The sequence below is a fragment of the Thunnus maccoyii genome, chromosome 11 (genome assembly GCF_910596095.1).
Source record: "Thunnus maccoyii chromosome 11, fThuMac1.1, whole genome shotgun sequence".
Lineage (NCBI taxonomy): Eukaryota > Metazoa > Chordata > Actinopteri > Scombriformes > Scombridae > Thunnus > Thunnus maccoyii.
Genome location: NC_056543.1, coordinates 23,354,419 through 23,382,287, shown reverse-complemented (window position 1 = coordinate 23,382,287; position 27,869 = coordinate 23,354,419). Strand labels below are relative to the sequence as shown.

Below are 27,869 nucleotides of genomic sequence, written 5' to 3'. Positions count from 1 at the left end.
CCGGGGAAGCGCTATTACTCACCCACCCTCTCTCTCTGTCTCTCTCTCTCTCTCTCTCTCTCTCTCTCTCACACACACACACACACACACACACACACACAGACACACACACACAATGCCAATCATTAAGAGAGGGATACCCAACTGGTGGCAACCAGCCAACATCAATATACATTTTTTAAAATTCAAATTAAAAGCCTTGAGTAAATAGTTACAATATGTCCATGTATTTGTGGAAAAAATGGCCCATCAAGAAAACCATTTCTTTGTGTCTTATGTCATCATAAAAGAAAAAGTTGACATGCTGAAATATGCTGGATCCTCAAGCTTGAGTTCATGTCTGGGACACTGTAATAGACCAGAGTCACCTTAATGTTATTTGCAACACCTGCTTTTCTTAATGACATGTCAAAATATCTGGTGTCTCATGTCTTAAACCCTCTTCATGGTGTGTCTGGCAGGGCAGTAACCAGAATACTGAGGTCATCCATTCAGAAAAATTCTGACCAGGTCCAGTAGGTGAGCTCTATTTTTTGAATTACTGTATTAAGATTTGTCATGTTTTATTTATGTGACATGAGATTATATGTAATTCCCAACATGAAGGTCTAAATGTTGTTTCAAAGCATTTTCTACACTGCCAGGAATAAAAGTCTGAAGGGAAAATTGTGTGTCCTTCATTTAGGCTGATATTTTATTTTGCTGACATTAAAGTAGTCAAATTTAAACATATGTAAAATGAAAATGTTGAATTTTGGACAATTCAATACCAAATGTAAGTACGTTTTCACATGTAGAATGTAAACTCCTCTCAGCTTGCTAATGTACAGTATATACGCAAGAACATGACTTCAGTGTCGGCAATGGTAGTGAATATCAAGTCATTTAAGATGAACAACTAATTATTTTGCATGTTTTGCTTCCTGTTCCTTCAGATTTTTCAATGAAGGAGGAGGAGATCTATGTAGATAGTCATTTTTATGGTATAAAATGCATCTCAAACACAAATTATTATTCAAAGCAAGTATTTTTTATATGCCTTTTAACATGTCTGGAGGGGATCTTTAAACTTATCACATTATGGTGTTTGTTTAAAGGGAAAGTCCTACACTGAGTGCTGCTCATCAGAAGAACATTTTGTTAGCAAACCAGCTTCAAATCATTACATTAGATGGTTTGTGTGACTGAGTATAAAGAAATGTGTTTTCAAATGTTAATTCAATCAGATTAAAACACTTATTAAATCTATAACAGGCATTACTTCGCTGCTTTGACGTGATCTTGTTATGAAATTTCACTATCAAAAATGTGTGAAAAGGAAGCACTCAGGGTCTCTCTTCCTCTTTCAAACACACAGAGCCTTTCTCTTCTAATCCACTGTGATATCTCATTTATTACCTTATAAAGTAATATATATTAGCACGCCCTTCCCACTCAACTCGTCTCTTTGTGATGTGAGCTGTTATTGCTGTTGTTCTTGCTGCTGTTGTTGTTCTAATTGCTGTTGCTGCTTCGCCTCCAGCTTCCCTGCTGAACTCAGACACCCCTGCCTCACACTTTTCAGTAACATGCAGTTGCGATGACAAGTACTAGAGTTCCCACTCAAGCTGCCTGTTCCTATAGTGCAGCGCCCCCACTCCTCCCCACCACCTGTCCCACTTCCTCCCTTCTCTCCCTCTCGCTCTCTCTTTGAAGACAGTGGGATGATGATGACACCCGCCGTAATCGCTGGATGCTCAGCTTTCTGAAATGACACACAATCGAGAAAACCCTTCCGAACTGATCCAGGTTTCATTGTTGCATTCAGGCACGGGGCGTCCTCTTGACAAGAGGAAAGGCATTTTGCGGAAGAATAGAGAAAGTCGGTGAGGTGGGGCTTTGATTGACAGCCCTGCTGAGAGAGCAAAGCTAGAGCATGTTCCTATCTGATCTCTCTTCAGCAGTAGTGCACCCTTTGCTCTGCTGACCTGCTTTTTTTCCCCTAACTGGATCTGGGATCAGCTAATCTTTGGAGGGGGATAAGATTAGTCCATTTGTGTTATTTGTGAAGCTGCTTCCAAGGCAGATGTGCCATTGATATTGGTATGGGAAAAAAACTCAATTCATTTATTCCTTTACTATACTTATATAGTAAAGGAATACTGCTACATTGTAGAGTAAAATTGTATACTTTTTACTACATTTGAAAGCAGTAATAGTTGTTTTGCAGAATAAGATTTTATATACAAAATCTGTGAACATATTGTGAAATATGACTAGCTAACAGTATATAAAGCAGTTCAAATCAGCTCCAACTTGAGTATCTGCAACATTAAAGTGCTTCTTACATGTTAACTCATCAGTCATAATAAACCATTGATATCTATAATAATACAACACTGATTTACAAATACATTTAGCTGACAGTAATACAATGGAATATTTTTACATTGAGGTATTCATACTCTTACATAAGCAAAGGCTCTAAGTACTTCCTTCTCCCACCACTGAAACTAAGTACATTTAAGATTAGATGCTACTTTACACCTCTACTCTACTGCATTTCAGAGGGAACTCTGGTACTTCTTATGCCAGTACATTTATCTGACAGCTATAGTTACTTTGCCAGTTTTTATTTGTAAATGGGGTATTTTTACATTGTGGTATTGCTACTTTTACTGAAGTAAATGAATACTTCTTGCATCACTGGCTTTAGGACAGGGAGTTACGAAATGAGATATGAGTGACAAATACCAAGATGAGCCGGAAGTAGGCTGGGCCACACTGAGAGAGAAACTCTCCAGCAGGTTTTACCATTCATGTTCACATTCCCACCATTCTTGCTGAGCAACAATTTTGGAACACCGATTCATTTACTAGTATCTAGAACAAATGGCGTCTCTTCCTGGGCACATAGTATCAATCAGGCCACCTTTCTATACCAGCCTACTCTTCCGCGCCCTCCTTTATATAATTCCTTTGAGCCTATCCCTTCGTAATACAATCTGTTTTAAACTTCTTTTCAGCAGATGTGTTTTGATTTAACACTAGACAGGCAGAGTTATTTTTTGTTGATGGCCACACAGTGAAAAACATGTTTCTATACTTTCAGTCTGACCAGAAGTGTTTACTGAAGCTCAGATTTCAATACGATCGCCTGTGCACGTACTGTACTGTATTATTAACGGTGGGCTATTTCTGATGCAGAGCCAATGTGGGAGTCCCCCCCTTGTTTACCAGCAGCTATAGTTAGAAGAGTGAAGGGGACTCAGCTGTCCAGTATCTCTACTGGAAACTGGCTGGTGCAACAGTTTAGTTTAAAATGTAATCTGAAAAGCTTGTCACTACAGTAACTGGCTTAGACTAAAGTTACCCCGAGGGGAAATAACTAGGCCAGTTATATTTCTTTAGGGGAGTTAGTGTTAGTGTTTATGTGAGCTTGAACTTTTATGACATTTTCATTTCCCACTCCCAACAGTCCTATAATTTGGCAGTTGCAACAAGGAAAAGTATAGAGGTTAGGTTGGGAATGCCCATTGATGTGGTACCAATTACTTCACTATCTCACTACTAATTCAACTCACCTTGATGTTTTCCATAGCAACCCTAAATATGTACTGAACAGAGAACAGTTACTCAAAATGATAGAGACAACAAGACAAAACACATTTTTAGGGGTGACCAGAAAGTACATTTACTCAAGTACGCTACTTAAGTACAGTTTTGAGGTACTTAAACTTTACTTGAGTATTTCAATTTTATGCTACTTTATATAATAAATATTATAACATAAAAGCCCAGAAAATGAATACATTTGTGTAACTGAACTTCCTCTTTCCTACCTGCTTCATTATCTTATGATAAAACTTATGATAACTTCACTTTAAGTAGGTTATATTTTGCTGATAATATTGAATGCTGGACTCTTACTTGTAATGGAGTATTTTAAATAAATGTATTTTGCTCTCACTTAAGTAAATGATTTAAATACTTCTTTCACCACAGTTGCTGACACTCTGAAGGTCGTTCTATGAATTAAATGATAATTATTGGAAAGCTCCAGAGCTCAACACGTGTTGCGTCTGTTTTCTATATGTGAGCAGTCAACAGTGGCGCTTGTCATTGGTCCAACATCGACTTGTCCCGCCTCTGAGGAAATGTATATGGCCATCTGATTGGCTCTACTGGAAGCCGAGCAGTGGGCTGATGGCTTGGTTAATGAATATTCATGCTCGGTCCGCCCGGTGAGACCTCACCCCGCATGTCTGCTGCGTGGCTCATCGGAACAGAATGTGGGATACAGTGATGTAATGTGAGCCACTCTTTCACTAGAACAGAAATCGTAGATTCACAGGACAGCACCTTGTACGGTAAGTTAAGTTTGGGATGAGACTTTAGTGTTGAGCAGTGAAGGCATACTGACAGCTGTTGTGCGTAATTACGCGCGGTAAACAGTTTAGCGTATTCAGCTGTAAATGTAGCAAGTAATAGCTGAGCGTTGAGATTTGTTGTTTCAGTAAATCCGCAGGATCATCTGCATTTTCTGAAGAGGGATGTACTCAACTGTCAATGTGTAGCCACCCCTCCTTAAGTCAATGTGCCAAACCTTTCTGCTCTGCTGTGTGCTATTCCAGGTCATCTGGATCCGGTTACAACTGCAGTGGGAGAACTTGACAAACAGGTTGTGGAAACGCCTTTCAGCACGAAACCACCTGCATACATAAAAGGCACACCCGTCTTCCTTCAAAGCAGAAAGAACGAGAAGGGCACAAACACTCAGCAAGGGGGAAAAACACAAGAACCGTGCCCAACTACCAGCACAGCTCGCCTGATTTACGAGACAGCCAATCCCCGCCGCAGCATCACAGACAAACAGCCGCTTCTCTTAAGCCGATCAGCCCAGAATTAAAGCAGGGCACTCACAGAGGAGAAAAACTGTCCGGTGCATTTTAGAGAAAAAACTTCGGACCTTCGCTTTCACCACTGTTTCTGGACGGAAAAGAGACGCCAAAAATGATGATGCAGCAGTCAGAAACACCCAAACAGAAGAACTCCCTCTTCAACGCCATGAACCGATTCATCGGCGCGGTCAACAACATGGACCAGACCATCATGGTGCCCAGTTTGCTGCGGGACGTCCCGCTGGATGAGGACAGAGAGATGAGCTCCCTGAAATCAGACGAGGACGAGGGGGACATGTACAGCTACTACCAGCTGCTCAAGTCCATCCGTACCGACATCGAGTGGGGGGTCAGGTGCGCAGCAGCCGACGAGAGGCGCAAGGAAAGCATGAAGATCACCCGGGTGAACTCGTCCGCATCCATCTCCTCCTCCGCATCATCATCATCCGAGGAGGAAGACGAGGAGGACGAGGATTTGGAGAAGCAGTTCCAGTTTCACCTGACCGGGCTTCAAGGGGTGCTGGGCAAGCTCACACTGCAGGCCAACTCTCTTACCAAGCGCTACAAGCAGGAGATTGGTATCGGAGGATGGGGCCAGTAAGCGTGGAGAACACAGAAACTGGAAGCAAATTATTTGGCTGGCTGAACTGAACTTTGAGTATCCTCTATTGCTGCTGCTGCTGTTACTACTGATGAAATTTACTGACGAACATATATGGATGGTAGAGAAAGGGGCAGCTTTATTTCTGTCTATAGGCCTACATGGTGTCGGTCTACTCTGTGGTATTAACTGTATATCTGTTGATCCTGAAGAAAGCATTCGTGTATTTAACACCAAACTTCTATGTTTTGCACTCTAAAGTGTTGTACACATCATGCATTCAGTGACACACAGGTGAAACATATTTAAGCATTTATTTAATGTATAATTTATTACCTCACACTGTTTGTTTGAGAGCCTAATGTTATTTCAAAAGTTGGAGAAGAAGTGGACTGTATGAACTACACGATCCGTGGTTTGAACCGTCCCTCTGATGGGGAATACTGACAAAAGATTTCGCTTTCTCTATGTGAAGCTGATGATGTCAGTGTGTTCATAAGGATCTGTCTGTGTATGACCACGCTACTCCTAGTCTGTTGTGTCTGTGTCTTTAAATTGTGCTTAAAGGAAGGAGGCAGATGCTTACTCATAGCTGCCAGTGATCTCCTAATGTCCTACATGGTCAATGAACTGGAATCAACTGATAATTCTTCTGCATAAAGAATAATGAGAGGTTTTCCACGAGATGCATTGTTGTCATTGTCATTTATTTGCTATTGTAAAAGGCATTATTGGAGATGTCCATCTGTCAAAACAAGCAAATGCTTTTGTACGCAGCTTCTGCACCATTTTTGTACTGATATTTGTTTTTAAAATAAACTTTTATATGAACTTACTCCGTTTGTTGTGTGTATTTGTGCTCATAAATGCAGAAAATTTAAGATTTAAACATTATCTCATAGACCAAAACAGTATAAAAATGAATTAAGACAAAACTGAAGATCATAATATGTGTTTAAGTAATAAATTTCTTGGAATACCTGATATACAAGGGATCTGTCACCTCTGACCAAAAACAGATACTCGTAGACAATTTTTACATTCAAATATGAATTAAGTAGTAATGCTGGTCAAAAAACATGTTTTATGCATCTTAACATCTTCTGAGTATCTTTTTTTGTTCATGTTCAAGTTTTAACATTTTAACTATAAAAATACAGTTAAAAATAAGTATTGTGTCTTCAGGATCAGGGAAGTCTGGTAATCAGTCTTTCATTTTACTTAAATTGCTGGAAAAATCTGAGATGAGGGCAGCAATTCAGAGGTTTGGAGGGTTATACAGTATACATGGATAAGATGTCAGACAAAAACTAAAAGCATCAAGACAAAAACATGTTTTTTGACATCTATTTAGGGGTGTGTCTTTAGCTTTAGCTCTGAAAACAGGTGTTTTCATTATTTTTTGTAATGGGAAAGCCTGTATTTCAGAGACAGCGTGTAAACACTGTTAGGAGTCAGTCAGAACTGTTGCTCTCCTCTTGATTTGGATTTATTTTATTTAAAGTGGTGTTTACTGCAACCATTGAGACAAATTGCTCCAGAATTTTTTTGGTAATTTATCTTTGGACTTACTCCTTGTTTGGTAATACATCTCATGATAAAAAGAAAAAAAAGATGGTTTATGGCTTTAGAACCACCATCATTAATCATAAGTTGTCCTCAGCCATCAGCAATGTTAAATGTGTTAAAAGGAAGAGGTGGAATTAAAATTACCAGCAGGTTGGGGAATGTTGCTCGTCACTAAAGTGACAACACCTTGAACAACTTGAACTCTGAAAGTAAAGAGCCTGAGGAAAAGAGATACTTTGTTCAATAATATGACATGAGTCATATTACTATATGCAGGAAAAAAATAATGTACTGTTTAGTTTCAATCAGTGAATATATCATATATGCTGACGTCTGGGGATATACATATTAATTATAGGTATGCACTAGAATCAGTTCACTTTGCTTTTTGTTATTACTGTCATTTTAACATTTAAACATATTTTGAAAAGAGACAAAAGGGAGACTACTTCTGTTTTTACGCACACACGCATGCATGTGTTATTTTATGTAATATCTTGCCAAGTGGGAAAAAAAAGACCAGATATCCCTCATTGTTGTTTGAATAACTGACAGTGACAGCTTCAAAGGCCAAAAAGGGAGATGGGTGCAGCTGGAGTTTCAGTGTCTCTCTCTCTCTCTCTCTCTCTCTCTCTCTCTCTCTCTCTCTCTCTCACACACACACACACACACACACACACACATATACACATGCATGCATAAATGTTTAAAAACATAACATTTAGAAAGTCAATGAAAAAGATGAGCCATAGTGGACACATAACACTATATTACGTTAGGCCACATCTTGATATAATAGTTGGCCTGTACTCTAAAATACCAATACTAGAACTGTATTATATTTTGTTGAATTTCTTTCATTTCTACAAGTCAAAAATCTAAAATCCATTCTGTGAACAATATGAGCATTTTTCAGTCAGTATTTTAAATGACCAATAACTTTTAAAAAGTTCAATAATTTTATTTATTTCAGTATTTTCCGGTGTCTGTTTTGAAGCTTTTTGAAGCTTTGAAGCTTAGTTTAATAAAGTCTGCTGCAGAAGAAATAGACTAACAAAGGAAGCAATACTCCTCAAATGTCTTTAATGCACCTTGACACTTTTTTTCTTTTCTCTGATTCTGAGTGTTTACAGGAAATGCTGCCACTACTGTCCATAATTAGGACAAAGGTAACATGCCTTTCTGCATTTGAGTGTAGATAAAAACATCCGCTGAGATAACCTTATCATCAACCTTAAGGTACATGTCAGAGGCTATTACTAAACGTCAATGCTTTTACCATGCTACATGTGTAGTGTCGACTACATATGTAGCTCTAAGCACTGTGGCAAAGGTTGATGTAGAACCTCCGTATAGATTTAGATAACAAGGTATTTATTAAGTTGTAAAACCTGGGATTTTGCAGCTTTTGAACAGTGTATCACAGGGAAGTCAATTGATATCAGTGGTGGAAGTTTTCAGATCATTTACTTCAGAACAAGTAGCTATAACAGTATAAATATACTCCATAAAAAGTAAGAGTCCTGCATGCAAAATTTTACTAAAGGAAAAGTAGGTGAGTTTTATGAGAATACTGTAAGAGTACGACATGCAACAGAATGGCCTCTGAGTTATGTATGATATAAATATTTGAATTTTTTCGTATGCGTGATGCATTTAAAAAGAATCTCAGTGTGAGAAGAATTTTAATGTTATAGCTGGTGGAAGTGAAGCTGATTTAACTAGTTTATGTACTGTTGGCCAGTTCAGTCTGTAACAATGCATAACATTTAGTTCATCATTTGTTTTTTATGTGAACCTTAATCTGTAAAGTAGCAAGTAGCTATAGTTGTCAGAAAATGTAGTGGAGTAGAATGAAGCAGCAGAACAAGTAAACAGTACAAGTATCACAAAACTGCCAAAGTACTGAGCTCTTAAGCCAAGTACTTTAGTAAATGTATTTAGTTATATTCCACCACTGACTGATAGATGGAACATATATATCCCTGTACTAACTAGTATACTAGTCCATTAACTAGTATACTAGTCCACATAAATTACGAAGGAGCGGTTATTTTACTACACAATACACAAGCGATAGTGGTGCTTTTTGTCCCTTGCGGCGCACAGTAGAAACAGGAAGTACAAGGAAAGCTAACTTACAGCAAAACAAAAACAAATCGAAGCCAAATTGTTTCAAAATCATCGTGACTCAAAATGGACAGTGAAAACCCAAAGTCAGCCAGTAACGATACACGCTGCGTATTTTTTAATACACATTCAGAAGACTATCGATGCGTAAGTAGCCAACGTCACTGTAAATTCAGTTTTAGCTAATTAGCTAGTTAGCTACATAACGCTTACACTATTAGCTTACTTTGGTGGCTTTTTTCTGACATCGATAATAATTTAACTCCCTCGAACTGATTATGTCTCGATTGATCGGGTGATTAGTTGGTGAATGGAGTCGGCCTGCACGGTTCTTGGCGCTATATGAGGGTACAGCTGAGCTGTTAATCGCCTAATAAGCTAGCTGCTTTGATTGGCCTGTTGAATATGAGTTCAACAGGCCAATTAACTAGATGCTAACAAAATTAGCTTCAAGGAAAACTAACTGCTGTGAGCACTACTAGCTTATTGTCTGAGGTCACTATTGTTTATTCACACTTAATATAACAAGTTCAGTAATGTTAACCAGCATTATGTTAGGTTTGAGCCTCACCCAGTCCTGTATGTGGAAACAGCCTGTTTATTTTGGCCAGTATGAATAAAGATAAGCAAAGATGTAGAGTTCCTTATCTCGACATGATAAGTAAACCAGTTTGGCCAGTTCATGTGTAAACTGGAATTTGAAACATACTATGAAGACATGAAAACAGTGGAGAAAACAACAACTGAAGGAACTGAACAATATATAATAGTAGTAGTACAAAGTAACTAGTAACAGTTTTTCTTGCCATAATCATTCCTTCTGTTCATAGCGGCTTTTAGAAGATCCCTTCATAATGCACTTACAATGTAAGTGATGGGGGACAGAATCCACAAGCCTCTTTCTGTGCAAAAATGTATTTAAAAGTTTATCTGAAGCTAATATGAAGCTTCAACCGTCCAAATTAGTCATATCAAGTAGATATCTTTCAAGGTTACAGTCTTTTTAGTGCCAAAGTTCCTCTTTTTGTTACTATTCTTCCACCGCAGCTCAACAGGGAAACACTGTCTGAGGAAACACAAAGAGGGAATTTGATGCTAAAAAGACTGTAAATGTGGCAGATATCCACTTGATATGACTAATTTAGACTGCTGAAGCCTCTTATAAGCTTCAGATAAAATTTTAAATGCATTTTTACATAAAATGACTGCGTGGCCACACTGTACATTTTGTCCCCCATCACTTACATTGAAAGTGCATTTGAAGGGGGTCTTTTAACAGCCAGTATGAACAGGGGGAATGATTACAGCGAGAAAACCTATTTCAGTGTTTTGATTTGGGCACCTGACTGTTGTTTTAAGACACACTTGAAAAATTGTGAATGTGTCCTTTTAGTACAATTTCGTGATACCTGTATTTGACTAGAGTATTTCATTTTTATTCTCCACTACATTTTTTGGGAAATATTGTTTTTCTTCCTCCACTACATATATTTAACAATATAGTTACTTGCAGATTAAGATTTTAGGTTCAAAACCCATGATCATCTTATAAAATACAGTGCATTGTTATGGAATAAATTACCCAGCAGTATATGAAGCAGTTCACATGAGCCCATCTTGACCAAATACAACATTTAAGTACTGCTTACACGTTAATGGATCAATAAAAATGATCAAATAATATAACACTGACAGGGCTAATTCTGTATAATGAGTATTAATACTTTTATTTAAGAAAAATCATAAAATCAGGACTTGTGATGGAGTATTTTGGAGCACTAGTGTTGCTATTTTTCCATATCAAAGGATCTGAATACTTTTTCTACCACTGTGCATCACTGAGTCAATCCTATTCAGTGAATCTTATGGTGTTCACATATTTTTGAGACTGTGTCAGAGAGGTGATGGTTTCACTAAATGGTATTTTTTGATGCTGTGGTTTAAGCAGGACTATTCCTCCCGATTCCTCCCGTATAAGATCTGGAGGATTTGGCTCAGGCTCTCATCCAGGTGCGTGTCACCTCCTACCTGGACTGCTGCAACCTTCTCTCTGCAGGAGCCCTCGCTTCTGCCACCAGACCTCTGCAGCTAATCTGGAATGCTGCTACATAAAAACCCACCTTTTCATACTACATCTCAACAACCCATACTAGTGCGTCTCATTTCCTAAAGAAAAGAAAATCTCCAAACACTTTAATGTAGCATTGAACAAGGTTGTAGTTTGTTTGTTTGGAAAGGATGTGCTTTGATGATTAAAAGCACTTATTACAAGTCACTTTGGACAAAAGCATTTGCCAAATGAATATAATGTAATTGATGGCATTATACTCTAATGCATTTTTCCTGTTATTTCTTCACTCCAAAAAGAGCACATTGCAGTATAGTGCAATCTACTAAAGCAACAGCAGCTACGTATGGACTGAAAGCTACCGCTTAGTTTCACCCACACCTCTCTGGCAAAGTCTCAAGCACAAAAATTGAACCTCATAACCTTCACAAATATAACTTCAAATTAAATTGCATTTATTTGTACAGGTGTTGGTGGTATTGAATCCACACCCTGAGGATTCGAGGAAGAGATTATGATAAACCTTTCAATAGTTTCCTTATCTTCAGAATAACCTAGTTAAGAAGTAACCTACTTGGATCAATTGTAGCTTGTTGTCGTATCAAAGCTGACGTACGTATGTTTGGATCAGATTAGTTGGAGAACCGGTGCTGTCTCTGGTGAACATGTTAATGTGAGAAGTTGTTGCTCTGCGTGCCAGCAGCATTAAGCTCCAGGTTATCATCTTCTCTCTTGGCCTAACTATATCAGAGGAAGAATGCTGCAGCAATGTCGTCTCGCTTAGAGCCCAATTCTCTCCTTCACTGACAAGCAATTGCTCATAATTGCCAGCATCAATCACGCCGTCCCGTATGCTGTCTGACTAACCTAGATACAGATGGGCCACGTTGACCAAGACAACTATCCGAGTATGAGTTTGTTATCGCACTCCCAAGTAAAAATTAAAGACAAAATATTCTTGCATTCATCTATTTTTTCTCAACCTCCTATCCTGTTCACGATTCAAAATATTCATACATTCTTTTAATCAGTATTTCAGTCTCTGTTTGTTAATGAACACAGAAGGTAATGCATCTGAGTCCTGAGTGCTGCTGACATGCCTGCTACATCTTTGTGTCTTTGTCAGTTGAGCAACACTTTTCTCAGATTTAAGTAATGATTCAGTTGTTTTTTTGCTCCCATAAGAGTATATCATGTTCCGAAATCTGGACCGAAGTGTTCAAGATCAGTTGAAATGATTAGTCGAGTAGTAGGCTAACTATTTGGATAATCAATCAATCAATGGTTTTAGTCATTTTTCAAGCAAAATTAGCTAATATTTCCTACTTTTGGTTAGTCAATTGTGAGGATTTGCTGCTTTTCTTGGTCTTATGTGATAATAAAGTGAATATCTTTGGGTTTTGGACAATCAGCTAGAAAACAACCAATTTGATGACATCACACTGAGCTTTTGGAAATTGTGATGAGGATTTTTTTATTTTATTTTACTATTTTCTGACATTTTATAGATTACTTGAGAATATAATTGGCAGATGAATCTACAATAAATAATTGTTAGTTGGTCATTTTAAGTCTACAGTCAGATCTTATTCAGTATTTTGTCAATTTTTCTTGTATTTAGTAGAGTTGGGAATACAAACATTACCCATGTTAACCAACATATAAATATTTGTGTGACTTATATATCATGAAAAGAAAAAAACGATCCCAAAAATAACATAATAAACTTCTCAAAAAAGAAAGCTCGCTCCTGCCCTATTTGTGGAACATTTTGTAGAAAAATGCAAAGAGTCTGAACCCTTTTTAACACTCCCACGGTTCCTTGCAGGGTGCCATCATTCAAATTTAATTAAAACAGTAACAAACCAGTCAAAGACCTCAGAGAAAACACATCTTCAGTGTCCCTGTTAGTGAGTCAAGTGTTTTCTGAGCAGATAAAAACTAATGCTGCTAAAAAAAAAACCAACAACAACTATTTACTATATACAATTTGACATCCACTCTCGATACATTTAATTAGAAGGTTTCCTGGCTTTTTTGCCAGTAGATGTTTTCTATATAGGGCAACACATGACATAGCAGTGTTTTTGCAGAGGTTATCAGACTCATCGAAGGTAGGGCTTTGTCGCTGTGTGTCAGTGTGTGTGAAAAATCACAGGAGCAATGTCGCACAACTGATTGTGCAGACGTGCCTTACTCTATTTTGAATGTAAAACTACAGGCCCCTAGTTCCTCCAGAAGCTCACAGGACTGACTCACACATCTTTCATTCTCTTCATTCCTTGGTTCTTCTCTTTACTGTCTTGTTTCTCTCTGAGTAGCTCTCAGCTCACTTTCGGTTCGTGGCTTTGCACAAAGTATGTTGAATATCTGGCACTATCACTAACCCATCTGCTTATCTGTGATTTATTTCACTCAGCTGTCATTTAACACCCTCTGTGTTTTATAACATGTTAAATAGGTCAAATGTGTGTAGAGGTGACATTGATACACCGTACGTGTCTTAGGTGCTTGTTGCTATGTTGTAAACATTTATATATCTGATGCTCTGGTTGCTTGAAGCGATTGCAAAATCCCATTTTATTGTATTTCCTCGTAGTCGCACACATGCTTGCACTCACGTACGTAAACACGCAAAAGAGACACTTGAACAAATAACAGTCTTCTCAACCCAGTAATTTCTAAGGTTATGATTATAATGATGACAATGCACTATTTGTGATGCACATTTCAACCAATTTGCACAGTGCCTTACTCCAAACAAAAACACTACACAGAGTATTTCTAAGTCAACAAATACTTTAATACATTGTTTTTTTTATTATTTACAGATATTAGCCTCACAGTAATTAATTGTTTCTGATTTACAGGTGGTGATATTAACAGTAAAGCGAGCCACGGGGACCTTCTCCCTAGTAGGATGGTGAATATTTCTTCAAATGATCTCTTTCTCATCTGATTATTTGTCTTGAATCCCTGACTTTTATTTTACACCAGACTATTCTTAAATATGATTTAGTGATACACTGAGATTGACACATTAGATTCTCGGCTAAGCTCTATCTTTAATGAGATATGATAACTGGGTATAACCATTACTAAAATGTGACATCAACAGTCGCATAAAACATCTGTTAACAGGTCTTTGACGTTTTTTTTCACAAGTGAAAGTGTAATAGATCTATGATGGAGGTTAACTATAACATTAACCTGTACAATCTAATGCAACACATTGCAGTAACCCTGTAATAAATACTATTGTTACGAAACTTATAATATCCAGCTGTTGTTGAGTTTGTTGTCTAATGAAACTAAATGATTTATCTCAAAATGTCTCAATCGCAAGTCCACAGCCACAGATAATAAATGACTTAACATAAAATTTGTATGTTGGGACCCCAGTTTCTTCTGGAAAACATCTGTTTGCTTTGTTAACTACATGCCGCTGGAGCCATTATTTCAATAGTCAGTTGTATTTTTGGAACATCTAGTAGCCATTGCCTCAACATTTTGCCCCAGTGTTGCTGAGCAGGTCTCTGGCAGGTTTCCTGACAAAGATGAAGGTTTTATTGGTTTCTGTCTAAACATGCGTTTAATGGTCAGTGGTCTTGCTACAAGCAAAAGAATATCAGCAGGTGGAGTTAAGATTATCAGAGAGATGGTGTAGATAAGTGTTTGAGTTGTTATGATGCATTTATGTGCACTAGAGACCGTACATCAGTGCTCAAATTGTTTCCCCTACAACAATTAACATGCAACATCTCACTGTTTTTTTTCTCTCTCTACAGCATTTTCATGCTGTTTGTGATCTGGCTGCTTCGCAGGTATCACTCTTTGGCTCAGGTAAATTTACGCTACAATGCACAGTATGTTGTGACTCCTTTTCTTTTTTTGCATTTCTGTTTGCTTCGTTGCCACAGGAAATATGTTCAATTAGCCATGGCAAATCTTGGCATAATTGAACCCAGTTAAAACGCACAGATTAATCAATTGCGGAGTTAATTGACTCATGGTTATTCTGTGATAATGACTGCCGTCTTGTGCTTTTTCTCCCTCTCAAAATGAAGAGGTTTGCGCTATACTTAAGGTCTGGATATACGCTAAATAATATTGATTACATTTTTCTCTCCACTTTTTTTTTTTCCGCGTTGACCTAATTAGGGTTTTATTTTTCAGCGTTTGTTTGAGTGTGCTGCTTGAGAGCCAGTTTTTGTTTTTGAAGCCGGTCCAGCAGGTCTGTCAGGTTGAGCAGCGCACCAAGTTATCCTCCTAATCTGAAGTAAATGACAGCTTAACGTGGGGCTCTCATGGATCCTATTACCACTGGACCAGGTCGCAGAGAGTGGCCTCACCTCCTCCTCCTCCTCTTCCTCCTCCTCCTCCTCCTCTCCTCCTCCTCTCACACCACATAAACCATCTCCTCACCTCCATCCCCTTGCAAAGGTTATCCGTCAGTCAATAGTCTTTAGTGCTCTCTGGCCCTCCTGCGCTCTTTTTCTGTCTCCACCTCCTCCCCTTCTCCTCTTCCTGCAGTCTTGGCAGAGTCATTTTTGGACACAAAAATTCTGTAGTGCACAGACTATTGATTCATTTCATCAAAAAACATAATGAGTTCAGTCTCATATAGAGGGAATCCTCTGTGATATTCTCATGCAGTCGTCGCCTGGGAAGTCGTATGCCAACCTGTCAGCCACATCAGTGATCATTTGATCTATGCACTGGTATATTTACTGGGGGTGTTTTGCTATAGAATCTCTCTTCATGTCTTTGTCTCATTTTCTCCGTACAGAAGATGATTCTCAGCCTGACTGTAGCTGCCTTCTTCGACAGCGTAGCATATGTCATGGTGAGTTACTCTTGTCTGTTTCACTAAACACACACATAATTGCTTCTTTGGGTTTTGTTGGTGTGAAAATGTTTCCCCGTGCTGTTCTTCCTTCCCTCTACCAGGGCGAGTCCCATCCAGAGGGATCTCTTTGTGACTTCCAGGCCTGGTGGCTAACGTACTTTGGTAAGACAAAAAAACTCAGTTAATTGCTCACTGGCACACTTTTAACAATGGGGACGAGTGAGTCAGCAAAGAAAGCAGAGATCCAGCAAAGACATCTGCTGAAGGACTCATATATCACCACAGAAAATACTTTATCATGTCATTTTTTGCCTGGAGAACAAAATGTGCCTTGACACTGATTGCTCCAGCTTATAGCAGTTGGAAATGCAATGTGCAGAGCTGTTTCTAAAGGAGATGCAGTGAGCTTTTAAAAGCGACAAACTGCTATTTTTACATGAGTAATTGTTAAGTCACTGTTATTGGTCAAAAAGCCGACCAAAACCTGGCAGATGCTTATACGATATACAAAAAAACCCAACAACTGCACAGTGCTCTTAACAGCGTTCAAAACTTAATCCTATTTTTCTAACCATAACTTACTGTCTAGTATATCTATCTATATCTATTTTTATATACTTTTTATATGTTTATTCTCTCATATGGTATCGCTACAATTTTTAGAGGCCTATACTCCTTGCATTTATTTTGCTGACTCAGTCTGTACATTCTCTTCATGAGTTGTCAAAATAAAAGGGCGTCATTAGGATATACACTAGTTGTCAAGACCAGTAATGCATTAGTTAAACCTGCAGATCATTGAGCAGTATTCACACACCCATACTAAGAGCACCACACCCATGATGATGGTGTAACACTTGAGAGTCCAACACTATGCTGTGAAGTTATTGGCCAATCACAGCCGTTCAGTTTGCCACCTCCAAAGGCGACACCTCTGTGTTTCATCACCCTTTAAATGTTGAATATCCACCTCCTGTATGAGGAGATGCTTTTCCTCCAATCACAATACAGAATTTCATTTGGGTTAAACGGTGACATTTATAGTTTCTCATTTAAGGAGAGTGAGAGGATTTTTTTTTCCCTCTTGTTTTTTCACTCTCGGTTTTATTTGCATTGACGACATTTGTTGCAATTACCTTTAGCCTTGATTAGCATTAGGATTCTTAGTTGGGGCTTGACGCTAATACGACACTTCACCACACACACACACACACACGCACACACTCAGGAGGATACAGGATAATGGGCAGTGAGTTAGTACTGCAGGGTTTGGTGTGTGTCACCTCGGTTTATCATGAGGATCCTCACGCTGAGGGCAAACTGCTGTACATAAACACCGGCTGAACAGGCACTTTGTTCTGTTGCGGAGCGCCGAGCCTAGTGGGAGCCGCATAGCGTAGCTCTGCTTTTAACTCCGACCAATAAAATTTAATGAAATGTGTTTGAAATGGAGGAAGATGGTAGGAAGGGGCAGCACGAGGACAGGTGGTGAAGCTGAGACGGGTGTTGACAAGTTAAAGCAAAGCTTCGGCTGCTGTCTGGTAAGGTGCATTGGCAATCCCAATGACAGTGATTTATTGTGATAATGACATAGACAGCCAGCCTCCTTCTTTCTTAGTCACTGCACACTATTCCCAATGGTTCCCTGAGTGTAAGAATTGTGTCTGTATATTTATGTGTGTGTGTGTGTGTGTGTGTGTGTGTGTGTGTGTGTGTGTGTGTGTGTGTGTGTGTGTGTGTGTGTGTGTGTGCGCATGCATGTGTATGGGGTTTTGTTTTGTGAAACTGAGTAAGCTGAGTATGTGGCTCAGGGAATCCATCATTGTGACGACCGGCCCTGCCTGTCCTGTCAACAGAAACACACACACAGACACACACAAAGGAAGAGGGCTGAAATCGAGGCCAGAAAAAGGAAAGTGAGCTTTCTAAACTCTCTTCCTTGTCTCTGTAAAATACATTCATTTTTTCCCCTCTACTGACTGCGCCTTCCTTTTCCCTTTCTTCATTCCTTTTTTTTTTTTTTTGTATTTTCAGTGTCTTTACACTTGCTCTGATCCACCCCGTTCAAGCCTACCCCCACCCATGTACCCCGCTCGCTTCCTCCTCTTCTCTCGCCTCCCACTCCTACTTTATCTCCCTTCTGCTTTTCCACAGTTCATCATTATCTCTCTCTGAGCTCCCCCTTCTCATCCATCACCCTAAGCCACAGGTTTCCCTCATATTACTGCAGAATGGGCATTCATTTATCAAAAAGTGAAATACATGCACACACACACACACACACACACGGTTTGAACACACAGTAGCAGGTGCATGTTGTGTGCCAGGGAGCTGCGCTGTAATTTGACCTTGTTGTTTTTCTGTGTGTCTCCGCAGACTGGAGTGCCTTGGCCTGGGTTTGCCTCATCACACTGAACCTGTACCTCAACCTGGTCAGAGAAATAAGCACAAAAAGATATGAAATGTGAGTAGGAGGCTGTTCGCCCCTCATGTGCACAAACAGGTCATTCTTTGTCTATATATTGGCCTCTGTGTCTTCCTTTCAGGTGTGTTTGTCTTATTTTTTTTGCGGCTGCTTCCCTACGAGTGTTCGTTTATGTGTGTGTGTTCGGTCTGCTAGTGCATGTGTCCCTCCGCTGAGCATTGACAGCCCACTCCTCCTCCTCCTCCTTTTCCTCCTTTTCTGTTCCAGCCAGCCGACGCTCTAATTGAAAAGGGAGTGAGTGTCAGCCGTTAAGTGTGTGTTTGTGCGTGCGCGTGCATGCGCACCCATCTTCACGCTTTGTGGCTCTATGTTTCTGTCGCTCAAACTCCCATGAGCACTCTCCACAGTGCAAGTGTGAATTTGCCTGTATGTGTGTGTGTATGTGTGTGTGTGAGATTTCTCATTTTCCGTGCCTAACATGGAGCTTTGTGACACAAACACACTCAGAAAAACCAAGTATGCACACTGTGGGCGGGAAAAGAAAGAAGCAGCTTTAACAAGTTAGCGGCAACTCTGTTTGCGAAGTCAAGTCAGTTATTCATGGTTGTATGCTGTAGGTGTGCACACCCCTCCTACCCTTCTGTGTGTGAGGGGTTGGGCTGGTAAAGAGAGGGGCCCCCCCCTCCCCTGCTGCCCCCCCATGGGAGTTTCCCTGCATTGATTAGCAATAAGCCAGATGATATAATGGCGGTATAACTCAGAGGAAGACAGCTTTATGGGCACAGGGAAAGGGCCTGCTTGGGGGCCAAAATTACGCTTCAGAGCCTTATCAGCTGCACACCACTCATGGGTCCACGGGGACCAACATGAGAGAGGGACATGTCTGTGTTTTTTTGCATGTGGCCGGTCACACATGATGTGAAGGGAAAAAAACCCAGCCAGGCTTAATAGGTTAGAGTGAAGTGAAGCCAGAGCGTCAGGAGGCTTGACAGTACATAGATAAGCTGTATGTATTTAGGTGGGCAGGTATGTGGCTTTGCATGCATGCACAATTACCCCTCAGCTCTCAAACCCAACGTCCAACCCTCTCTCTCTCTCTCTCTCTCTCTCTCTCTCTCTCTCTCTCTCTCTCTCTTTCTCTTTTCCTCTCTCTCTCTCTCTCTCTCACACACACGCAATGGCACTGTGATGGTTTATGAATGAACAAATCGCCAGAGGCGATGGAGAACGGAGGCTGGATGATCTAAGACTGATTGAAGTGGATGCAAGAGAGGATAGGGAGTGTGTCTGTCTGTCTGTGTATGTGTGTGTGTCTGTGTGTGTGTGCGCGCATGCGTGTTTATGTGTGTTTGAGGGATAGATTCAGGCTTACTGAATCCGTTGTGCGCTGAGGGCAGAGAGATATCGGTGAAGCTGAAGACAGAGGGGGAAAAAAGAAGTGGTGTAAGGCAGCGAGAAATGAGATCGAGCCTCGAGAGAGATTTCTATATGAGCTCGCATGTGCGTGTCGACACGTGTGGGTGTGCGTGCAGGTGTGTGAAATGCAGAGCGTGTTGCGGTCCTGCTGTGCCTCATTAAGCCCATGTTGCGCTCTGCTCTGGACCTCGTCATCTCCCTCTCAAAGCGCTGCGAGAGTGTGGTGTGTGCGCTGCCGCTGCTGCGTGTCTGTGGGTCTGCGAGCTCTCGACATTGATTTCCTGACAAGCCCCCCTCCACCAATCGTCACGCCAGGGAATGGCAGCACTGATTTCACCATTTGTATCTCTCCTCCCACTGACATACACTCTCTCTCTTTCTCTTATTCTCTCTCTCTCTCTCTCCCCCTCCCTCCCTCGCTTTCTCTTCTCCTTTAATCGCTCAGTTGCTTGATTTTTTTCTCCTTTTTTTTGTGCTTCCACCATTTCCTTCTTCTCCCTTTTGTCCCTTGTTTTCCCTTTTTCCCTCACGCTCCCTCTTGTGTTCGATCTAAACACACACTCTCTCTTTTGCTCTCTGAATCTATACATATCCTATGTCTCTCTCCCACCCACCACTCTGTTCTATTTAAACCACCAGCCATCTCTCTCTTTCTCCACCGCCTCCCACACACTCACACTGCTGTCCATCAGACAGGGGCAGAGGCGAGGAATACAGTGTGCCCTGGTGAAATAGAATGAGAGAGAGTGTGATGTGTGTGTGTGTGTGTGTGTGTGTGTGTGTGTGTGTGGGTGTGTGTGTGTGTGTGGCGCGGGACTAGAAAACGATAGAGTGTGTGTCAGCCGTGTCGCCTCTGCTCGATTGACCGCACTTGGAAGAAGTCAGGGCAGGACTTCCACTCTATTGACCGGGCGACACTGTTCGCTCTATAAAGTATCGACGCCCACACCCAAAGACACTGGAACGCACACACCTCATCTGTCTAACACACACTCACGGCCATGTTTAGTGATTGAGATTTTTTTTTTTTTAGACGGCTGTCAACGATCTTTTCCTTTTTCAGTGAAAGGCAATATTACCCCTTAAACTTTCATAAACTATAAAAGTAGCCTGTTTTATACAATAAAGCTCATAAACATAGATTTTTCCCTCACAATTTACCCAGTTTAGTCCTGAAATGTATTTGTTGCTAGAACCCGCTGAGTGAGAATCCACATCCTGTTTGTGGTTTTGATGCAGACCACTCTTCTGCAAATCATATTTTCCACAACAGTGGGGGTAATTATAGTTTCTATTACCTTGAGTATTGGCAGTCTGGCTGTATAGGCATTTGTCTGCACCTGAAAAATGACCCAGATGTGAATGCCAACAAAAGGATGAACTGAAGAGGAAAAGGATTAATTTCGTTATTGGGTTTTTTTTTTTTCTCAGGGGCAAAGCTCCCCAGTCTTGCTGCTCATAATGAAATAAACGTCTCCCTTTTTATCAGGTTGTACCATGTGATGGCGTGGGGGGTTCCTCTGGTCATGTCCTCGTTGCCTCTGCTCAAGGGATACTACGGCCCCGCAGGAGCCTGGTGGTGAGTACAGCCAAACATCCGGCTACATCGTCGCTTCTTTGTTTTGTCAGCCAGCGACAGCGCATTTTCTGTTAAATGTCTTTCCTTTCAAGGAGGGCCACAGCTCTGGCCTCATTCCAGCTCCAGACAGAGTCCTTCCCTCATAAGATTTTATGTGATAAAAATTGGCAATTATCAGAACATCTTTGAACAGTAAAACGCCCACTCAGACTCTAGCTCTTGGTGGTGAATAGGGAAAGCATTATTTGTTTGGAGGGTAGTTAAGGGGTTGAGGAAAGGGGGAAGAGGCCGAGGAGAGGAGGCGGTGGAATGAGAATTGGGACAGAGCCTTAATCTCCGGGCTCGGCTCTCTCTTTCCACTCTCGGCTTATTAATAGCTACAGCTGCACAGCTTTCCCGCTCCGCAGTCACACAAGTCTCTATTCCGCTCACGCTCTCCCTTTCCTTTGTAACCCCCCCATCGCTCTCTCTCTCTCTCTCTCTTTCTCTCTCTCTCTCTCTTCCTCCAGCTGGATCACAGACGATCACGTAGCCTGGAGATTTGGGATGTAAGTAGACCCTTTCAGTGCCGCCATCAAAGCTTCCCCCACTGGGGGAGATGGGGAGGAGGAGGGGGGGGGGGGGGGGGGGGGGGGGGCGAGGGCTGTCACTGCGGGGAAATGTGAAGGGTTGCATGTCAGGGGAGCCTGCAGGGTTTTTTCCCTCTTGGTGTGAGGCCAAGATGTGTGTGCGTTTGTGTGTGTGTGTGTGTGTGTGTGCGCATTTGTGGATGTGCATGTGTCTGCCTCTGCCTTGTCAGATTTAGGGGAGTTGCTACACTGTGTATTTAAGTGTTTAGGACGGCTATGAAGGATTATGCCTGTCTACTGCTTTCTGCAACTGGCCCTAAGTCTGCAAGGGCTCTGCCAATCCCCCGACGCAGACACTTAAACACACACTCACACACGCACATGCACACAACAACACTTCGCTATGAGCCAAGGTAATCGTGTTGCTGCTCGCAGCATCAGCAGGGAATCAATCTTTCTAAACAAATAAGCACACACACACACACACACACACAGACTCACACAGACAAACACTCACACATACACATGCAGAACAACACATAGCTATCAGCTGTGCTAAACGAGCCTGTGTCTCTTTTATCAGTGCTCCTCTGCTCCCCGGCTCTTTCTACTTTTCCACGCTGTCGTGGCCCAGGGGGACGAGCCGCTCAGAGGATCAGGGAATCTTCATTAGCTCTAATTACATCAAACCAGATGAGAGATTAGGGGCCAAGGCAGCACCCGTCAAGGATAAAACACATACACTCAAACACGCACACTCTGCCGACAGCTTGCAGGGAAAAGGCGCAGGAGGTCAGAGGTTGCTGTATTGAAGGTGAAAAGTGGAAATTGTGGGAGGGGAGGCATACGGGGTACAGTTAGAGAGACCGGGAATTACTCAGCAGGAGAAGGAAAGAAGGGCGGCATAGCGGGACGTAAAGGAGAGGAGAGTAAGAGAAATAGATTGCCCTCGTCTCTGCCCACGCCCCGTAGTGTGTCTTCATCAGAGTTCAGCGAAGCGCGCAGACAGGACAGAGGAGGCGGGGGAGGCTTGGAGGGCTGTGTGAAAGGGGATGAAAGAGGAAGGAGAGTGAAAAGCAGAGGGCCGTGTGACGGAGGTGCAGAATTTCAAGGGTTGAGTCAGCAATTGGAAGCACTCGAGCTTAGCTGAGTCACCACTCTTAGAGGTCCCCATCGGTTTGTATCACTGGCACTGGTCAGGCATAGCACTGAGAAAATTATGTTCACAAATGAAAAATTATGATCACCAGGGTATTTTTAGCCTCAGTAGCTGTGGTAGGGTAGGGATGGCAGCGTCAGTCGATCCACCACTTTGGTCCCTGGTGAAATATCTCAACAATAACTGGATGTATTATCACAAAACAGCATTATACTAAACATTCATGGCCCCCCAGAAAGACCTAAAAACTTTGGGGATCTCCTGACTTTTCCTCTAGCACCAACGGAAGGCCAAAGTGTTCACTTATCCTGTGAAATATCGTTACATCTACTAGATGGATTGGCACCAAATTTTGTCCAGACATTCAAACAAATGCATTTCCTCCAGCATCACTGTGAGGTTGACATTTGTGGTTTTGGGTGAAATCTCTCGACAACTGTTGGATGGATTGCTGTGAAATTTTGCGCACACATTCATGTTCCCCTCAGGATGAATTGAAATAACTTTGGTGATCCCCATCTTTGAATCTAGCATCAAATCTACAAAACTGATGACATTAATTAGCAAGTATTAGCATGTTAGCACGGCACTAAGATGGCAAACGATGTAAACATTATCAGCATCGTCAGTACGAGCATATTAGCATGTAGCTCAAAGCACAGTACAGCCTCACAGTGCTGCTAACATGTCTGTGGACTCTTTTTAGCTTTTATTAAATTTTTTCTGATTTTATGCATCTGGCAACCCAACCTTTACGCTACACACACACCCTGCTCCTTTCCTCTCTTTCTGTCTCTCAGTTTGTCTGGGGCCTGGGTAAGTGGTTGAACAGGTAGATCGTGATCTTTCCTTCGGCAGTTGGATCTTGTGGGTCAAAGTTGACGGCTGCAGTCGAGCACTAACCACCACAGACGGGTCCCCACTGCGCTCTCATCTTCTACTGAGCACTTCAATTAAGGCCTCTTTCATCCATGTCTCACCCTTCACTTCAGAGCAGCACTGGAGGGAAAGCCAGGCTGAGGCCGAATGATTGAATCTGTGTGCGTCTGTGATGATCTTTCTCCAAGTTTCAAGCTTTCTTCCAGTGCTCACTGTAGTCGTTTCCTCCGACTCTCAAAACCCCCTCTGTGGTTATCCATCTGGCTAGCCATCCTTCCCTAGTTGATCTATTGGCTGCAGCCTCTTTCTGCTATTCCTTTCATTCTCACTATGACCTTATCCCTCTCCCAGTCTTTTAATCACCTTGCGCTTCTTTGTAATTTCTGCTCTTTCTGTTCCTGACCCACAATCCTCCGTCATCCATCCACCCTTCTCTCCTCACCTTTATTCTTGTTCTCACCTTTATCATCTCCTGCCCACTCAGACTCCTCTCTCTCTCTGCCTCTATTTCATTCTCTCTCTCTCATTCTTTCCCTCCCGTCTCTCTCTTGCTCTCGCTCTTGCTCTCTCTGCGGGTAGTGCTCAGCTATAGAGCACAGCGGACTCTAATGGCAGATCATTATCATGCTAATTAGAGCACTTTGTAGCTGCCGCCCGTCATTCTCTCCTCCTCGCAGCCCCCCACGCTATCGTTAAAAAGGCCACCCCCTCCCTTTCCCCCTCTCCACCGCCTGCCCAACCCCCCACCCCATCTCTCCATCATTAACGGGACGTGCGCTGGCGTAATTGGGCGCTGTTTATTCCGGAGAACGGGTTATTAAATCACATCGAGGTGACGCTCGCGCAGGTCTCCCCTGAAACGCTTTCATCATTGTCCCATGCCATTATTGAACTAGTGCGGACGCACACACACACACATGTTCAAAGAGGTTCTGCTTTGTATATTGATGTTTCCTACAAGACGTGAAGGAACATGATGTATAAGGCAGCCTTTCTCTCTCCCTGTTTCCTGCTGTGAAACAAACGCCTACGATCCCGGATTTCCCTGCAAATAAAAAGTTTAATTTGATAAAAGTGTCTTTCGACTGGGAGGCTCGGAAGACAAGTGTGGATGAAGGTAAGCTTGGCCGAGGCCTAATATTTGCCTTTGGAGATGTTGCTTAAAGCTGCAGCTTTAGCACATATGCCAAGGATTTCTCATGCACATTGTTAGACATTTATTCCCAACATGTTTCCTGTACTTTGAAACCATGTGTGTCCCTGGATTGATGCATCAGAGACAGATTCAAAAAATTAGGCCTTTTCAAAATGCCTTTTAATATTCAAAATTGTATAACTCGGACATTTTTGGTTCATTCCTGTTTTTTTTCTTCTGGGTCATGATCAGGCCTGTAATTATTCTTGATGTTTTGATCTTTGCGATCCGACATGTTTATCACCTAGGTGCATTTGGCCAGTGCCTCCCTCCCTGTGCCAGGTGCTCAGGAGGACTCGGGGAAGCAGGCTGTTGCACGGCACGGTCGCAACTGCTCAGTCACTGAGGCTGAACAGAGAAGCAGAGGCCAGGAACCTGTCTATCAAAGCAAGACAAAGGCCTGTTTCGTGATTACAGGGAGAGGTTGAAACACCTCCGAGCTTACATCACCTCTCAAGAGGTTGCATAACACAAGGCTGCCATTCCAACAAAGCCATCACCCCCGTTTCCCCCGCTCGTCTCACTCTCTTTCATCCGCTCAGAAATACCTGACATATTATTCTCCCCAGCGCCTCTCTTGATTGTCAACCCTTCATCCCATAGGAATGCCATGCATTTCCGGCGATGTGACTTTGCTGGCATTATCTTTTGTTGTCTGTATACCTCTCTTCTGCCCACTGAAACTATGTGCGGTAAGGACCAGAGGTGCTTAGTCAGGTCTGTTCTACTCCGTGCTGTCTAACACTGTACGTCCTCTACACATCAGCTATTCAATGTTATACTCTCCAGTGTCCACCAGTGAAACTTTCTAACCTAAATATACTTAAATGTGCAGTTTAGTTCACATTGACCCTCTTAGTGGTCAATGTGACTCTCAAATTGAGGAACTTTTTCCTGTTAAAAGTGAACAGTGAGAGAACGTAAACGACTGAATAACACTGTGAAACATTATCAGAACAAGCATTTTTCCAGCTCTGCACCAAATCATATCTAATAGCAATAACCTTCTCAGATTACGGCCTTGCAGATGACATTTTATTAAATGGGTTTTTTTCTGTGGTCTAATGTCTAATCTATTTGGATGGCCCTGACAGCAAAACATTAGACACCTAGCATGCTATTGATGAACTCCATTAGGAAATGTGACCCTATTCATATGGATTACAAATTCAGTTAAATCTTCTGTGTTTTTTTTCTTTTTCATGTGATATTTTCCCCAACAGGATCAACAAGAATGATCTTTTAATAGTTATTCCTTATTTGGAGCTTTCTTACCGCCTTCTCATGTCTGTGCATTGCAGATGGTACGTGCCTCTGTTCAGCCTCATCTTCCTGATGATCTGCTGCTACGCCCGGATCATCTGTGTGGCCAATGACAGGGTAAGTGCTCGATATACGTCCGACCTGCTGCAGTAGCCCAAGACGCTGGTAATTTAGCTAAATCCAAAGGCATCGTGACCTTTTAGAAGACTAGCATCAGTGAAAGCTGACATCTCTGAAAGCTCAGGTAGGATTTTGTTTGTGTGTGTTCTTATATTTCTATACCAGGTAGAAATAAACATTCTCACAAAAATAGAAAGTTGAAACAAAATCCACCCAATTCATTTTTTGTGTGTATCTCAGGGTTAAAATAAGATATGGCTGACTGGAAAATGACAGTAATCAGTGGAGATCCTCAAAAATGTAGCAATACAAATGTTAAATGCATTAGTGCTGAAATTATTCCGCCCATGATAATCAATAATCATTCGAACAATACATTTGGTTCTAGGTCTTAGTTTTGGTTATGATAACATTGGAAAACTGGAACATGGGGCTCATCGCTGGCTAAGTCTGGGTCTGCAAAAAATACTCGGGTTTAGACAAGCAGTCAGGTTGTAAACAAGCCAAAAGTTGAGCCAGGTTGTCAAAATGTCCTCATTTGTAGGAAAACCTGTTCGCCCAAGTATAACAAGTACTATATGCGAGGTTGAAGTTCAATAAGGAAGTTGGTCTGCAAACTGCAATTCAAGACAGTTTGGGTCTGTTCACCTTTCTTTTCTTTACCCTTAAGTTTGCTAACCAGAGGGTTTGTTTAAAACTTGTGGGTTGATCTGACTGGTTTTTTTTGTTTGTTTGTTTGTTTGGTTTTAGCAAACTTTCTGTGTTCAGAGATCTTGGCAATAGACCTGTTTTTCACAGCAGACATTTTGACACGTTAAAGCAGGAAAACAGATGGAACTGATAACAATAACAATGGTATAGTGCGTGATGGTTCACCAGTCGGTTTCCTTTGACACTTGAATGCACCTGTGCCTTTCCTGCTATGATAAGTCAAAATGTCTGCTGTGAAGAAGTTGTTAACTTGGAGTGCAGTACAGTCGTCTTATTGTCAACAAAACTACAACAATGCTGTTGCAATAAACTGAATTATTCCTTACACCTACTAATTATTCAGATCACATAACGTTTTGTGTGCAGAAAGTAAATGTTTTTGTGTTTAATGGGTTTTATGTCCTGCTACTGGGAGGAGAAAAAGTATATATAGTGGCTTTAACTCTTTATCGTGCA

At 41.4% G+C, this 27,869-nt stretch overlaps 2 protein-coding genes across 3 annotated transcripts in view; both read left to right on the top strand.

The window, feature by feature from the left end:
- Window positions 1-152: 152 nt before the first annotated feature.
- Window positions 153-6,309, top strand: mid1ip1a (MID1 interacting protein 1a). Of its 2 annotated transcripts, none has more exons than XM_042426630.1 (2): window positions 153-519; window positions 4,614-6,309. In XM_042426630.1, the coding sequence occupies exon 2, from the start codon at window positions 4,993-4,995 to the stop codon at window positions 5,479-5,481; it is 489 nt and encodes a 162-aa protein (XP_042282564.1). In that variant the 5' UTR covers window positions 153-519; window positions 4,614-4,992; the 3' UTR covers window positions 5,482-6,309. The 2 variants fall into 2 exon arrangements, with proteins under 2 accessions (XP_042282564.1, XP_042282562.1); XM_042426628.1 differs by lacking the exon at window positions 153-519 and adding an exon at window positions 4,136-4,349.
- A 2,830-nt stretch (window positions 6,310-9,139) lies between these two features.
- si:dkey-100n23.5 (cyclic AMP receptor-like protein A) overlaps window positions 9,140-27,869 on the top strand; it is a 50,491-nt gene continuing 31,761 nt past the window's right edge. The window contains exons 1-9 of the mRNA XM_042425766.1: window positions 9,140-9,327; window positions 14,119-14,171; window positions 15,037-15,091; window positions 16,038-16,094; window positions 16,199-16,259; window positions 18,474-18,561; window positions 21,428-21,517; window positions 22,027-22,065; window positions 26,621-26,699. Of these exons, the coding sequence (XP_042281700.1) occupies window positions 9,247-9,327; window positions 14,119-14,171; window positions 15,037-15,091; window positions 16,038-16,094; window positions 16,199-16,259; window positions 18,474-18,561; window positions 21,428-21,517; window positions 22,027-22,065; window positions 26,621-26,699 (603 nt within the window). The 5' untranslated portion in view covers window positions 9,140-9,246. The remainder of the gene's footprint in view (window positions 9,328-14,118; window positions 14,172-15,036; window positions 15,092-16,037; window positions 16,095-16,198; window positions 16,260-18,473; window positions 18,562-21,427; window positions 21,518-22,026; window positions 22,066-26,620; window positions 26,700-27,869) is intronic.

Excerpts from the sequence above, each read along its gene's own strand:
- mid1ip1a (XM_042426630.1), top strand. The coding sequence starts at position 4,993 with ATGATGATGCAGCAGTCAGAAACACCCAAACAGAAGAACTCCCTCTTC.